Source organism: Stigmatopora nigra, chromosome 6 (genome assembly GCF_051989575.1).
Source record: "Stigmatopora nigra isolate UIUO_SnigA chromosome 6, RoL_Snig_1.1, whole genome shotgun sequence".
In the NCBI taxonomy this organism is placed as follows: Eukaryota; Metazoa; Chordata; class Actinopteri; order Syngnathiformes; family Syngnathidae; genus Stigmatopora; species Stigmatopora nigra.
In genome coordinates, this window is record NC_135513.1 from 15,016,359 (window position 1) to 15,032,993 (window position 16,635).

General features: G+C 33.9%; 1 protein-coding gene and 2 long non-coding RNA genes across 5 annotated transcripts in view; 1 reads left to right on the top strand and 2 right to left on the bottom strand.

Annotated features, from left to right (window-relative positions):
- Nucleotides 1-6,070: 6,070 nt before the first annotated feature.
- LOC144198289 (uncharacterized) lies at nt 6,071-9,180 on the bottom strand. Its single transcript, XR_013326683.1, has 5 exons — nt 8,975-9,180; nt 8,222-8,290; nt 7,313-7,413; nt 7,149-7,246; nt 6,071-6,354 (listed from the first exon to the last, which is right to left on the bottom strand). It is a non-coding gene; the product is annotated as an uncharacterized LOC144198289 (long non-coding RNA).
- LOC144198288 (uncharacterized) lies at nt 6,135-7,445 on the top strand. 2 transcript variants are annotated; one of them, XR_013326682.1, is made up of 4 exons: nt 6,135-6,335; nt 6,437-6,515; nt 6,606-7,240; nt 7,329-7,445. It is a non-coding gene; the product is annotated as an uncharacterized LOC144198288 (long non-coding RNA). The 2 variants fall into 2 exon arrangements; XR_013326681.1 differs by having other exon boundaries at nt 6,606-7,445.
- A 322-nt stretch (nt 9,181-9,502) lies between the features above and the next one.
- lrba (LPS-responsive vesicle trafficking, beach and anchor containing) overlaps nt 9,503-16,635 on the bottom strand; it is a 121,650-nt gene continuing 114,517 nt past the window's right edge. The window contains exons 55-58 of one of the 2 annotated variants that reach the window (XM_077719729.1): nt 14,172-14,273; nt 13,896-14,092; nt 11,041-11,192; nt 9,503-10,266 (exon numbers count right to left, since the gene is read on the bottom strand). In XM_077719729.1, coding sequence (XP_077575855.1) covers nt 10,176-10,266; nt 11,041-11,192; nt 13,896-14,092; nt 14,172-14,273 — 542 coding nt within the window. In that variant the 3' untranslated portion in view covers nt 9,503-10,175. The remainder of the gene's footprint in view (nt 10,267-11,040; nt 11,193-13,895; nt 14,093-14,171; nt 14,274-16,635) is intronic. The other variant, XM_077719728.1, reaches the window with a different exon arrangement.

Here is a 16,635-nt window from a genome sequence, read left to right on the forward strand (position 1 = left end):
TAGTAAGGCTTTTTTTCGCAAAAAAACGACATAGTATAGTAAGGCTTTTTTTCGCAAAAAAACGACATAGTATAATAAGGCTTTTTTCGCAAAAAACGACATAGTATAGTAAGGCTTTTTTCGCAAAAAAACGACATAGTATAGTAAGGCTTTTTTTCGCAAAAAAACGACAGTATAGTAAGGCTTTTTTTCGCTATAAAACGACATAGTATAGTAAGGCTTTTTTTCGCAAAAAAACGACATAGTATAGTAAGGCTTTTTTTTCGCAAAAAAACGACATAGTATAGTAAGGCTTTTTTTCGCAAAAAAACGACATAGTATAGTAAGGCTTTTTTTCGCAAAAAAACGACATAGTATAGTAAGGCTTTTTATCGGAAAAAAACGACAAAGTATAGTAAGGCTTTTTAACGCAAAAAAACGACATAGTATAGTAAGGCCTTTTATCGCAAAAAACGACATAGTATAGTAAGGCTTTTTTTCGCAAAAAAACGACATAGTATAGTAAGGCTTTTTTTCGCAAAAAAACGACATAGTATAGTAAGGCTTTTTTTCGCAAAAAAACGACATAGTATAGTAAGGCTTTTTTTCGCAAAAAAAACGACATAGTATAGTAAGGCTTTTTTCGCAAAAAAACGACATAGTATAGTAAGGCTTTTTTTCGCAAAAAAACGACATAGTATAGTAAGGCTTTTTTCCGCAAAAAAACGACATAGTATAGTAAAGCTTTTTTTTTCGCAAAAAAACGACATAGTATAGTAAGGCTTTTTTTCGCAAAAAAAACGACATAGTATAGTAAGGCTTTTTTCGCAAAAAAACGACATAGTATAGTAAGGCTTTTTTTCGCAAAAAAACGACAGTATAGTAAGGCTTTTTTTCGCTATAAAACGACATAGTATAGTAAGGCTTTTTTTTGCAAAAAAACGACATAGTATAGTAAGGCTTTTTTTTCGCAAAAAAACGACATAGTATAGTAAGGCTTTTTTTCGCAAAAAAACGACATAGTATAGTAAGGCTTTTTTTCGCAAAAAAACGACATAGTATAGTAAGGCTTTTTATCGGAAAAAAACGACAAAGTATAGTAAGGCTTTTTAACGCAAAAAAACGACATAGTATAGTAAGGCCTTTTATCGCAAAAAACGACATAGTATAGTAAGGCTTTTTTTCGCAAAAAAACGACATAGTATAGTAAGACTTTTTTTCGCAAAAAAACGACATAGTATAGTAAGGCTTTTTTTCGCAAAAAAACGACATAGTATAGTAAGGCTTTTTTTCGCAAAAAAAAACGACATAGTATAGTAAGGCTTTTTATCGGAAAAAAACGACATAGTATAGTAAGGCTTTTTTTCGCAAAAAAACGACATAGTATAGTAAGGCTTTTTTCCGCAAAAAAACGACATAGTATAGTAAGGCTTTTTTTTTCGCAAAAAAACGACATAGTATAGTAAGGCTTTTTTTCGCAAAAAAAACGACATAGTATAGTAAGGCTTTTTTCGCAAAAAAACGACATAGTATAGTAAGGCTTTTTTTCGCAAAAAAACGACATAGTATAGTAAGGCTTTTTTCCGCAAAAAAACGACATAGTATAGTAAGGCTTTTTTCCGCAAAAAAACGACATAGTATAGTAAGGCTTTTTTTTCGCAAAAAAACGACATAGTATAGTAAGGCTTTTTTTTCGCAAAAAAAAACGACATAGTATAGTAAGGCTTTTTTTCGCAAAAAAAACGACATACTATAGTTAGGCTTTTTTTCGCAAAAAAACGACATAGTATAGTAAGGCTTTTTTTCGCAAAAAAACGACAGTATAGTAAGGCTTTTTTTCGCTATAAAACGACATAGTATAGTAAGGCTTTTTTTCGCAAAAAAACGACATAGTATAGTAAGGCTTTTTTTCGCAAAAAAACGACATAGTATAGTAAGGCTTTTTTTCGCAAAAAAACGACATAGTATAGTAAGGCTTTTTATCGGAAAAAAACGACAAAGTATAGTAAGGCTTTTTAACGCAAAAAAACGACATAGTATAGTAAGGCCTTTTATCGCAAAAAACGACATAGTATAGTAAGGCTTTTTTTCGCAAAAAAACGACATAGTATAGTATGGCTTTTTTTTCCGCAAAAAAACGACATAGTATAGTATGGCTTTTTTTTCGCAAAAAAACGACATAATATAGTAAGGCTTTTTTTCGCAAAAAAACGACATAGTATAGTAAGGCTTTTTTTCGCAAAAAAACGACATAGTATAATAAGGCTTTTTTCGCAAAAAACGACATAGTATAGTAAGGCTTTTTTCGCAAAAAAACGACATAGTATAGTAAGGCTTTTTTTCGCAAAAAAACGACAGTATAGTAAGGCTTTTTTTCGCTATAAAACGACATAGTATAGTAAGGCTTTTTTTCGCAAAAAAACGACATAGTATAGTAAGGCTTTTTTTTCGCAAAAAAACGACATAGTATAGTAAGGCTTTTTTTCGCAAAAAAACGACATAGTATAGTAAGGCTTTTTTTCGCAAAAAAACGACATAGTATAGTAAGGCTTTTTATCGGAAAAAAACGACAAAGTATAGTAAGGCTTTTTAACGCAAAAAAACGACATAGTATAGTAAGGCCTTTTATCGCAAAAAACGACATAGTATAGTAAGGCTTTTTTTCGCAAAAAAACGACATAGTATAGTAAGGCTTTTTTTCGCAAAAAAACGACATAGTATAGTAAGGCTTTTTTTCGCAAAAAAACGACATAGTATAGTAAGGCTTTTTTTCGCAAAAAAAACGACATAGTATAGTAAGGCTTTTTTCGCAAAAAAACGACATAGTATAGTAAGGCTTTTTTTCGCAAAAAAACGACATAGTATAGTAAGGCTTTTTTCCGCAAAAAAACGACATAGTATAGTAAAGCTTTTTTTTCGCAAAAAAACGACATAGTATAGTAAGGCTTTTTTTCGCAAAAAAAACGACATAGTATAGTAAGGCTTTTTTCGCAAAAAAACGACATAGTATAGTAAGGCTTTTTTTCGCAAAAAAACGACAGTATAGTAAGGCTTTTTTTCGCTATAAAACGACATAGTATAGTAAGGCTTTTTTTCGCAAAAAAACGACATAGTATAGTAAGGCTTTTTTTCGCAAAAAAAACGACATACTATAGTTAGGCTTTTTTTCGCAAAAAAACGACATAGTATAGTAAGGCTTTTTTTTCGCAAAAAAACGACAGTATAGTAAGGCTTTTTTTCGCTATAAAACGACATAGTATAGTAAGGCTTTTTTTCGCAAAAAAACGACATAGTATAGTAAGGCTTTTTTTTCACAAAAAAACGACATAGTATAGTAAGGCTTTTTTTCGCAAAAAAACGACATAGTATAGTAAGGCTTTTTTTCGCAAAAAAACGACATAGTATAGTAAGGCTTTTTATCGCAAAAAAACGACATAGTATAGTAAGGCTTTTTTTCGCAAAAAAAACGACATAGTATAGTAAGGCTTTTTTCGCAAAAAAACGACATAGTATAGTAAGGCTTTTTTTCGCAAAAAAACGACATAGTATAGTAAGGCTTTTTTCCGCAAAAAAACGACATAGTATAGTAAAGCTTTTTTTTCGCAAAAAAACGACATAGTATAGTAAGGCTTTTTTTCGCAAAAAAAACGACATAGTATAGTAAGGCTTTTTTCGCAAAAAAACGACATAGTATAGTAAGGCTTTTTTTCGCAAAAAAACGACAGTATAGTAAGGCTTTTTTTCGCTATAAAACGACATAGTATAGTAAGGCTTTTTTTCGCAAAAAACGACATAGTATAGTAAGGCTTTTTTTCGCAAAAAAACGACATAGTATAGTAAGGCTTTTTATCGGAAAAAAACGACAAAGTATAGTAAGGCTTTTTAACGCAAAAAAACGACATAGTATAGTAAGGCCTTTTATCGCAAAAAACGACATAGTATAGTAAGGCTTTTTTTCGCAAAAAAACGACATAGTATAGTAAGGCTTTTTTTCGCAAAAAAACGACATAGTATAGTAAGGCTTTTTTTCGCAAAAAAACGACATAGTATAGTAAGGCTTTTTTTCGCAAAAAAAACGACATAGTATAGTAAGGCTTTTTTCGCAAAAAAACGACATAGTATAGTAAGGCTTTTTTTCGCAAAAAAACGACATAGTATAGTAAGGCTTTTTTCCGCAAAAAAACGACATAGTATAGTAAGGCTTTTTTTTCGCAAAAAAACGACATAGTATAGTAAGGCTTTTTTTCGCAAAAAAAACGACATAGTATAGTAAGGCTTTTTTCGCAAAAAAACGACAGTATAGTAAGGCTTTTTTTCGCTATAAAACGACATAGTATAGTAAGGCTTTTTTTCGCAAAAAAACGACATAGTATAGTAAGGCTTTTTTTTCGCAAAAAAACGACATAGTATAGTAAGGCTTTTTTTCGCAAAAAAACAACATAGTATAGTAAGGCTTTTTTTCGCAAAAAAACGACATAGTATAGTAAGGCTTTTTATCGGAAAAAAACGACAAAGTATAGTAAGGCTTTTTAACGCAAAAAAACGACATAGTATAGTAAGGCCTTTTATCGCAAAAAACGACATAGTATAGTAAGGCTTTTTTTCGCAAAAAAACGACATAGTATAGTAAGGCTTTTTTTCGCAAAAAAACGACATAGTATAGTAAGGCTTTTTTTCGCAAAAAAACGACATAGTATAGTAAGGCTTTTTTTCGCAAAAAAAACGACATAGTATAGTAAGGCTTTTTTTGCAAAAAAACGACATAGTATAGTAAGGCTTTTTTTTGCAAAAAAACGACATAGTATAGTAAGGCTTTTTTCCGCAAAAAAACGACATAGTATAGTAAGGCTTTTTTTTTCGCAAAAAAACGACATAGTATAGTAAGGCTTTTTTTCGCAAAAAAAACGACATAGTATAGTAAGGCTTTTTTCGCAAAAAAACGACATAGTATAGTAAGGCTTTTTTTCGCAAAAAAACGACATAGTATAGTAAGGCTTTTTTCCGCAAAAAAACGACATAGTATAGTAAGGCTTTTTTCCGCAAAAAAAACGACATAGTATAGTAAGGCTTTTTTTTCGCAAAAAAACGACATAGTATAGTAAGGCTTTTTTTTCGCAAAAAAAAACGACATAGTATAGTAAGGCTTTTTTTCGCAAAAAAAACGACATACTATAGTTAGGCTTTTTTTCGCAAAAAAACGACATAGTATAGTAAGGCTTTTTTTCGCAAAAAAAACGACATAGTATAGTAAGGCTTTTTATCGGAAAAAAACGACATAGTATAGTAAGGCTTTTTTTCGCTAAAAAAGGACATAGTATAGTAAGGCTTTTTTCCGCAAAAAAACGACATAGTATAGTAAGGCTTTTTTCCGCAAAAAAACGACATAGTATAGTAAGGCTTTTTTTTCGCAAAAAAACGACATAGTATAGTAAGGCTTTTTTTTCGCAAAAAAACGACATAGTATAGTAAGGCTTTTTTTCGCAAAAAAACGACATAGTATATTAAGGCTTTTTTTTTCGCAAAAAAACGACATAGTATAGTAAGGCTTTTTTCTTCAAAAAATGACATAGTATAGTAAGGCTTTTTTCTTCAAAAAACGACATAGTATAGTAAGGCTTTATTTTTGGTAAAAACGACATAGTATAGTAAGGCTTTATTTTTGGTAAAAACGGCATAGTATAGTATGGCTTTTTTTCTTCAAAAAATGACATAGTATAGTAAGGCTTATTTCTTCAAAAGACGACATAGTATAGTAAGGCTTTATTTTTGGTAAAAACGACATAGTATAGTAAGGCTTTATTTTTGGTAAAAACAACATAGTATAGTAAGGCTTTATTTTTGGTAAAAACGACATAGTATAGTAAGGCTTTATTTTTGGTAAAAACGACATAGTATAGTAAGGCTTTATTTTTGGTAAAAACGACATAGTATAGTAAAGCTTTTTTCCTCAAAAAACGACATAGTATAGTAAGGCTTTTTCGTTAAAAAACGACATAGTATAGTAAAGCTTTTTTTCTTAAAAAACGACATAGTATAGTAAAGCTTTTTTTCTTAAAAAACGACATAGTATAGTAAGGTTTTTTTCTTTAAAAAAAACGACGTAGTATAGTAAGGCTTTTCTCCCAAAAAACGACATAGTACAGTCAGGCTTTTTTCTTTAAAAACGTACAAAATATTTAATGAATATAAGTTACAGCATGGAGTAAATGTTCCCCTCAAGTTCATGCCATGTCTTGTTTGTTGACAGGCTAATACTGGTACACCCCGGATTGCGCCTTCTTCATCCAGGAGTCTCCGGCACCCCAGTGAGGAGAAGTTGGGACAGATGCACGACGCCACCGCCTTTGTCATGCCAGGTTGTAAACCGTGTCGACACTGTAAAGACATTAGCGTCATAGGACAAAAATGTTATCATCTTGGGCAGTGTTGAGAAAGAATTGTTTTTGTGTCATTAAAGATGCTTTGGTCAACATGGAAGAGGAGTAGAAGAATGGTCATTGTTTGGATGTCTATCGCCAGCAACCAGACCAATAAAAGTATCCTTTAATTTTTAGGCTAAGTATTTTAACACATTCTGGTGTAAAAACGTTTGCAAATTTTTTTTAGTAATATGTCTTTTGTCTCAGGTACGTCAGCGGGATTTGAACCAGGTCCCACTCGTCGGTAGTCACATGCTCTACTGTGTGAGCTAAAGGATCTATTGACACACCCACTAAACTTCAACTGGCCAAGTGTTTGCAGTAAGAGGGCGTTTCAAAAATTTGGCTAAGTGTGCAAGCCATCTCCCTCTACACAGCATGGTCATGTCCAAATGTTTGGATCTTTCTTTATGTGCATTAAATACATGTAAAATTTATTTTTTAAAGTTTGCTTTAGTAAAAGGTAATTTATCTTATGTCGCAGGTGGCTCTCCCCGCCGAAGGCGGGGAGAGTCACCAAGAGTACGTCTCCGGGAAGCGAACCAGCGAACTATTCAGCGGTAGGCGCATACTCAACCTTTGCGCTAAGGGGACCTCCCACCTTCCCACTAAACTTGGAGCGCCCAAGTATTTTCTTTTTAAAGGGAGGTGCTTGGGGAATATGACTAAGTGTTTAAGCCACCTCCCTAAGGAGTATAGTTCTGCCCACTTGGTTTTTAGTTGACCTGAAAAGTGAAAAGTTGGAGTTACCTTATGTATGTAAGTAAGTTGGTGCTCTACTATTGAGGCCAAGTCAGTCACCTGGTGAAATGGACATCTTACATCATCACCGCCATCTGCAGGTGAGTCTAAGAAAAAACAAAAGAAAATAATTATTTTCTGCATAGCAACATGAATGTCTCTTTTAAACTTACTTTTTTTTGTCTTCAGGTGCCCTCGCTCCACAGTTTGGGAAACCTCTTCATTGGAAGACTGTCCACCTAACAAGTCATCCATTTTTGCCTTTGTCACTAATCTGAAAAAATAAAAATACAAGTTGACAGCAAAGTATGTCTTGTTCTGTTATGTGAGCTATTTATAAGAAATATTTTTTTTAATTCTAAAAAGTTTTGTGTAAGGGAATGTGGCTATGAACACGCACTATGATCGCTGCAACAAGGCGAGATGTTACATACCGAGCCAATCCGAAGGCGACTGATTTTCAAATTTTAAAAAAGCCTTACTATACTATGTCATTCTTTTAAAGAAATAAAACCGTACTATACTATATCGTTTTTTAAAGAAATAAAGCCCTACTATACTATGTCATTTTTAAGGAAATAAGGCCTTACTATACTATGTCGTTTTTTAAAGAAAAAAAGCCTTACTATACTATGTCGTTTTTTAAAGAAATAAAGCCTTACTATACTATGTCAATTTTTAAACAAATAAAGCCTTACTATACTATGTCGTTTTTTAAATAAAAAATGCCTTACTATATTATGTCATTTTTTAAAGAAATTAAAAATATGCCTTACTATACTATGTCGATTTTTAAAGAAATAAAGCCTTACTATACTATGTCGTTTTATGAGGAATAAAAGCCTTACTATACTATGTCGTTTTTAAAAAAAAATTAAACCTTACTATACTATGTCGTTTTTTAAAGAAAAAAAGCCTTACTATACTATGTCATTTTTTAAAGAAAAAACGCCTTACTATACTATGTCGTTTTTTTAAAGAAATAAAGCCTTACTAAACTATGTCGTTTTCGTGAAAAAGCCTTACCATACTATGTCGTTTTTTAAAGAAATTAGCCTTACTATACTTCAGTCGGAACCTACCTGGGATGGAACCTGGATCCCCGAACTGTGAAGCAGACGTGCTGACCACTTGTTCACCATGTTGTTGACCTGTTTTAACAGGGTAAAAAAAAACACAGTTATGAATAAAGCCTTGTGTCACGTGCAATTGCCACTGGTAGAGTTGCAATATACATAATTACAAAGTATTGATAGGCCTAATATATACGAGAGTTACGTTATACGCAATTCCTTGCAGCAATTATTTGCAACTGTAATACAACTTTGCAACACGATTATCCGTCACGAATTATCTCGTGCCTACTAATATGCATTATTTTTGGAATTTTCCACTGCCTACTATTATTCCGATGTCTACTATTATTAATTCATTTGGAATTTTCCACTCCCTACTATTATTCGGGTCTTCATAGTATACATGGTCATTTATTAAGAAAAACGCCTTACTACACATGGTCGATTTTTAAGGGGAAGACGCCTTACCATACATGGTCATTACCAATAATAAATAAATAAATCAGGTCGTCAGATATGACCAATATTAATGGAGAGAGGGTCTTTCCACAATTAGGATTTTCGTTTTATGACAGATGGCCTATAAAGGAATTTCGAATTGGAAAAGTCAAAAGACATCATCGAGCCATCTGCTTTTCTTCTGATCTTTGAAACTATTAAAAACACTAAAAGCAATTCAATTTGGATATATTATGACTGCAAGTGGAATTATATCGTTATAGAAGCTTGCCATGTAGAAAACGGGAGAGCATTGCTTACCTTCTCGCCATGCGTCGAGGACACAAAAATCCGCCAACGTAAAAAACAACAACTTCTCGGTGGAATTCTTTTCAGGTACTTTAACAAACGTATATTGGTTGGAGCATTACCAAATTATGCCGTTTAGATCATCCGATTTAAAATCTGAAAAGACGTTTACACACAAAACAAAGCATACAGGTCAACGAAAAGCGTTTTTGCCAAAGTCTTTTCCGGGTTGTGTCACTTCCGGCTCAACAAAGCGACGTCAATTCCGGCTCAACAGAGTGACGTCAATTCCGGGAACGCCGGCGACTTTTTTTTTTTAATATATAATAGTTTGAAATGAAAACCTAGTCTTGAGTCTAGTCTAGAGATGCTACACCTTTCTATCAAATCAAAAACCTTTATTGTCCATTTTAAGAAAATATGCCTCACTATACATGGCCATTTTTAAAGAAAAAAAAAAACCTTACTATGTACTTGGCCAATGCCATCTCCCCTATTAATTAATATTCATATGTATTTTTGACTAACCACAAACACTCGTTGAAGTTAGAAAATTCCATTTATTTGTCAGAATTCCACACACAAAAGTAATGTCAGTTGAACAAAAGCGTCCTCTCATGATTGGTCAGACTCGGTCACACAATGTAAAAAGGTGCCATGTCCTTAAAGTTCTGCCATTTAAGCTAGCTGTCGAGTTTTTAATTTAATTTTCTTCACCCCGCTCAGTCATTTACTCACAAAAAAGACACAAAATCCAACCTGGACTTCTTTAAAATATGGATTACAGTTATCTCATTGGCTGCCATTGACAGACATAGGCGTTCAATCCATTTAAATTGGGGCAAGCATTGGACGTCAATGAGTGAAATACTAATTATATACATGTGTATATATATATATTTATATAAATATCCCTCTTCATACATATTTGTATAAACCCTTTAATTATTAGTGAAAAGTTCCTAAGGAAAGCCCTAAAATCAATATTTGGATTATTACGATTAAAGAAACAGTCTTACAGCAAAAAAATAAGATTATTTTTAAACCACACCCCCTCACAAACAAACAAACAAACCCCCAAAAAGATAGGAAAAATGTCTTCATATGTGTCTACAAAATATATCTATACCTTGGTTTGTTGGAAAAATAACTTTTCTTCTTTTTACCGGGATACATTCATCAGTTGGACTTGACGCCAGGCGCCATTTTGGTTTCAATACCTCGTTTGGTACTCGTGGTGCCACCGGTTGAAATCGTTGTAGAAGAGTACGATGCTGCCGGACGCCATGCCCGCGATGATGCACCTGATGACACATTTATAAAATACTCGTTAATTATTGTAGCCCATTCAAAAAATACAAGAAAGTATACATACCTGTATATACACACATATAGGCATACACTGTATGTATGTATATGTATGTAGTTTTTATTAGATGTATGTTCGTGCCATATACACAAACATATATGCATATACACATACATATACGTATATACACATACATATATATACATATACATACATACACATACACATACATACACATACATACACATACATACACATACATACACATACATACACATACATACACATACATACACATACATACACATACATACACATACATATATTATAGATACATGTATATACATACATATACACGTATATATACATACATACATACATACATACATACATACATACATACATACATACATACATACATACATACATACATACATACATACATACATACATACATACATACATATATATACATACTTTTGGAGATACTTGTTATTCATTTTAAGACAGTAACAAAATACTTAATATTAATAAATAATAAGTTTACTCTTATTTCTGTTTCTCACATCTTCCTTATAAAATTTGGGACATTTTGACGAACTTTATAGGGTTTAGTGGGTAATTTTGTGAGGACTATGGAACGAATTAGATAATTTACATACATATAAAGTACTCCTCTACTTACAAAATTCTGGAATCAATTAATTCCATAAGTAGAGGTATGACTGATACATAAGTCTTACAGTGAATGTGGCGAGTAGCTAGGTACCTTTGGTCATGTGACATAGCCATGGAACGGATACCCGCATCACAACCCGGGTAAGCGAAGAGAGCCTTGAGCTGGTGAACGGCCAGGACGGTGATGACACCCCCGTCGCCACCCGTCAACAAATACTGCCCGTCGCGACTCAGAAGCATAGCCTAAAAAAACAAAATAAAAACACATCAGACAAATATTTTTGAACAAAAACATGCATTTTTTTAAAAACAGGATTTTTTTCTATACTGGGAAAAAACGATTAAATTTTCCAATGGCGTCGCCATGTTTCTAATTTAAAACAAAAAACACGTGTATATATAAAATATGGCGGCGACATCCTCCCGCTGCGAACTTGACGTTTAGGCCTTTTTTCCCACTCGCCTCGCCGCGAGACGAGAACACAAATCAAGGCTCGCCACCACCGTCTGACTGAAAACCGCCGGCGTTCCGTTCCTCGCAGGTGGCGGCTGACAAAAAAACAGCAACACGTGTCTTCCATCAAAATCATATTAAATGCAAAAAAAAAGTGTAACTCGAACCTTCGGTCGGTGCGGTTTGGTTTCGTTTTTTGATGAAATGGTTTGGCACAGTTGGCGATTTGAGTTTTTTTGGAGGTGGTGGGAGCCAATGAATGCACACTTTCTACGACCCGGTCGACACCCGGCGGGAGGCGACTGTAAATCTGCCGGCGGACGAGTTAGGGGCTCGGCGGGGAGCGATGCTGGCGTGACCCCGAACTCGACTTTTCGCAGGTAACGAGGGGACCCGAAAAGGAAGATTGGAAGGATTTATGGAGCCGTTCAAACTTTTGGAGTTGAGTTTTTGGAGGAAAAAAAAAACAAAAAAATGACCCTGTCATAATCTTTCTGCTAATAAAACATAATGACCACAGGTGAGCCTAGATATTCATAAATATATTTTAAATAGATGTTATTAAAAAAAAATGTTTAGCAAAAAAAATAAATGATGTCATTAGATTGGAAATGAGGACAATAAAAGTCTAAATTTTAAAACAATTGTCTTCAAAAAAATTGTACTTGAGTCCTTGAACAGGGCTTTTTTAAGCATGAAAATAATTCTGAAGTAATAAAATTCTGAAAAATAATAAGAATAATCCAAAATAGGTAATAATAATAACAAATAATTTTGCTTTTTTTTCTTTGTGGATAGAGGAGTGGAACCAACTATGATTAGATAATAAATTGTACATAAAAAATATTTTCTATATTGTAAAATTAATAAAAATAATGCAAAATTTGAAAATCTATTTGAACAGTTAATTTAATTAGTTAATTTAATTTCATTCTTTTACTTGCCTTAATAAAATAACCCAACAATACATGAGGACAGCATTTCAATAATTTTCCCCCCCAAAATTTAAGTTCCGAACACAATTATTCCAATTTCTGCCTTTTAACCCCACAAACCAGCCTTTGTGCGCTTTTGGTATCAAACCCGAACGTCAAAGTCCCGCCCCCCTCAAAATGTCTACAGACTACCTAATGGGAACCAGACGCCCGCCGTCCATTTCCATTTCCCAGGCCGGAGCGGAAACAACAGGTCGAGCCGGGCGAAGGCGGTAGCCGCCATCGCCTGTCACTCAAGGGACGACTTTCCGCAAAGGGGGAGGGGCTTTTAATAGCCAAGGTGTCCCGAGCCCTAAATGTTGCGTACGTTTGAGAGGAGGGTTTCCTTTCTGGGTAAAAAAAACCTCCCCAAAATGACAAAAACTTTTGAGGCCTTCCAGAAGTTGGCCTTTAATCAGCTAAAGCCCCTCACTTTAAAGCCCCCATGACTTCAGGAAGTGACATAATTACCAGAGTTCGGCCTGAAATGACTAACATGAAGGGGAAGTGACACAAGTGCAAATGACTCTTTTGACGGTTCATTAATCAGACATTGTTTTCGCCCAATCATGGCCTCTGATCTATACATATATATTAAGACAGATTTTTGCAGTAAGTGTGCATTGAAATGTACACAAACGTAAAATTATGCACTGATGAAGGTCTATTTGTCTTATACGATGGTTTGATTGCATCCAATAATAATTATATGCTTTTATTGAGTTCATATATGTGGGAGTGTTTAAAGTTGTTTGTTTTTTTTTAAAAATGAAATTTAAAAATATGCCTGGTGATTGGCTAGCCAACAATTTAGGATGTTCAGGTTCACGAAGTCGGCTGGGATAGCCTCCAGCACCCCCGCGAGGATAAGCGGTTTGGAAAATGGATAGTATTTTTTTTCCTTTTTTTTTGTTAAAATATATGCAACCATTTTTAAAAATTAGATAAATATAATATTTTAGTGATCATAAAAAGCTCCAAAAATAAGTTTTAGAACATTTGGTCAATCAATGTGATCACAAAAATAGCCATTTTGAATCTCAAACAGGAGTGGCCAACATACGGCTCTTGAGCTGAATGCGGCTCTTTGCTTCGTGTATTTTTTTTTTTTACTGTTTCATGTTCCTCATATTTTGATTCTCTCTTAAAATACACTCACAATCCTTCAAAACAAATAATAAATTCTTTAAAAAAAATAAAATAAATATTTAGCATTTTTTATGCTACTTTTGACGTAAAGAGTGACTCTTTGACTCTCACATTTTTTTACCTCATTTCATGTTCCTCTTATTTTGATTCTCCCTTAAAATACACTAATTCCTTCAAAACAATACATTATTTAAAAAATAATAATAATTAGGCATTTTTATGCTGCTTTTGACATAAAGAGTGACTCTTTGACTTTCACAGATTCACATTTTGACTCTTTGTCTCCCACTTGTCGCCACCCCTAAACTAGACCGGCCTTGCTTCACATTTCCCATCAAATTCACCTAACAAGCAAATCCAGCCACTTACCTTGATATTATCTTCCGCCCGGATGCGTCCAAGTAATTTCCCATTAATGCTAAAAAGCCCAAAATGTCCCTCGTCGTAGTAGATGACGCAGTGGCCCTCGGCCGACGCCTGCAGGAGGCGGGGCCTCACGCAGCCCTCTGGGCCTTCCAGGGTCCGAAGTAGGTCCCCGTTCATGGAGTGGATCAAGCATGGACCCTCTGTGTGACAACATGGCAGGCATTTAGCGTCATGGACGATGACGGCGATGGCGGCGACTGAGGAAGAAGGGTCACTGACCTTTGCATCCGCTGATGACCAATCCCAATTCGGCACAGACGCAGGCGCAGGTGACCTCGCAGTCGTGACCCGTTAGGATGGCGCGAGGGGTGCTGATGCCTGCTGGGAAAAAAAATAAGCACTTTACGTCAAGGGCGACCCATCGAAAGTTGAAGATAAACTGATGAACTTGAAAATGGCAAATGTAAAGAAGCGTTTTTAATTACCGTATTTTCCCAATGACAAGTGCCACTTTTTTTTTTTTTACAAAGTTTGGCTGTACCTTCACTAAAAATACTCAAGTACAACTCATGTTTTTATTTTTTTTAAACAGTCTAAATAAAACAAGGGTGTCAGCTTTTTTAACCATTTTAGATATAATATTTAGATTTTTTATATGGATTAAAAGACCTGGATATTCAGTTTTTTTATAGATCTAATACAATGTTTATTTGAGCTTTTTTTAAATATATTTTTAGATTTTACAAAATTATTTTTGAACTAAAAACACAAAAAATGGATTAAAAAATGACAATTATTGATTTAAAAGGGGAAAATCAGGAAATTTAATATACATCTATACTCTTTATTTAAATTTGATCTTAAAACAAAAAGTTGGCACTCATGATTTACTTTCTTGGGCCGCACAAAATGATGTGGGGGGCCAGATTTGGCCCCCGGGCCGCCACTTTGACACCAATTTATCAAAAAATATTACTGTATACGTATTTTTGGATAAATATGATAAAAACAATGAATTGAGATAACATTAAGACACTAAAAATTCAGTCTCAAGTCAAAGGGAAATTCCTATTCTAAATATTGTGACCTTTGACCTCAATACTCAATCACTTCTTCAGTTTCATAATTTTGAACACAACTAAGTTTGACATTGTTTTCATATCTTAATCATACAGAAAAATGTAATTTGGGTCCTTATGGCCAATCCCTTTCTTCGCTCTTGAGTTATATCAAATGCAATGTTGACCTTTGACCTTTTTGCTTCATTTCTGTCTTCTGCCGAAGTATATAAACGATAGGAAAATAACAAATCAATCAAATAAAAATATCATTTTTAACAGGGGAACATATGTGACGGCACATTTTACAGCGCAATTAAATCTTTTGCGAGCATATTTGATCATTTGGGAGTCTCTTTCATGTGGGCCTCCAGATGTTTCGGTGCTGGAATCCGCGTTTATTTTGGCTCGGTTTGAAAAAGGGGAAAAAAATGGCTTCCTTTGCTCTAAATTTCCAGACATTTTTAATTTTTCAAGCCGTTTATTTGGATTGAACGCAAACACGACATGTTTATTGTGCCAGGACTAGAATGCTGACACAAAAAAATGTTTTTTGGTACGAATATTTAAAAGAAAATAACAAAAGACACGTAAGTACTCATATCTAAGGATGACCAGGTGGGGGCGATGTTGTCTGAGGAATAAATGCTGCACTTAACAACCAGAAACTTTACTAATAATACGTACGTATTTACAGTATAAAAACAATTTAAATGAATCAGATTTTATATTTGGGTTGACTTTTCAAAACAATTTTAATAATAAATAACTAGAAGGGGTCAAAAAGATAAGCTAGACTATAAGACTAGTAACGAGAAAGTGTTATAATTAATTTTACTTTGGAAGCCATGTTCTAAATAAAATAAAAAAATAAAAAAATATGTATATAAGGTGGGGATATTTTTTTGTATTCTATTAATAAAAAAAAGTACAATATTATCCAACATTTTAATTAAATTATCCAGGTCCAATTGTCTAAAATAAAAAATAAAATGTATATAAAGTTGCGATATTATTTGTATTATATTAATAAAAAAGTACAATACTGGCCAACATTTTTAGTTAAACTATCCTAGTCTAATTCTCTAAAAATAAATAAATAAAATTAAAAATGATTAAAAATAAAGCTTGACTATAAACAACTAGTAATAAGAATGTGTTATATAATAAATTGTACTTTAAAAATCATGTTCTAAAAAATATATATAACGTCAGAAAAACGTTCCTAGCATTTTTTATATCTTATTACTTAAAAAAAACTACATTATATTTACCCCCCCCCCCCAGTCCAATTTTCCAAGCCACCTATATCCCCCCCCACCACCTATTAGCTTAAATGTTCTCACAATTTTTAAATGCCCCATTTAAATGGATTATACGTCAATTTCAGTCAATGGCATTCAGACGCATTTACCAAGTTAGTTATTCCCAAGCTAACTATGCTTTGATGACGTCCAATAGCACATGTTTTCTAGCACATAATGAAGGGAACATTGCCCCCCCCCCCTCGACTCTGGGTGACATTTTTCACTTTTATCGAGCGTGTGAGCTCCCCCACGCCCTTTTTGAACTTTCCTGCAACCGGGCCGGTGACCCAGCCCCCCCCCCCCCCCCCCCCCAACACATCCCCCCCCCCATTCTTCAGGTTTTGAAGGTCTCTAAGTGGTCCTCACTTTCACTCGGCA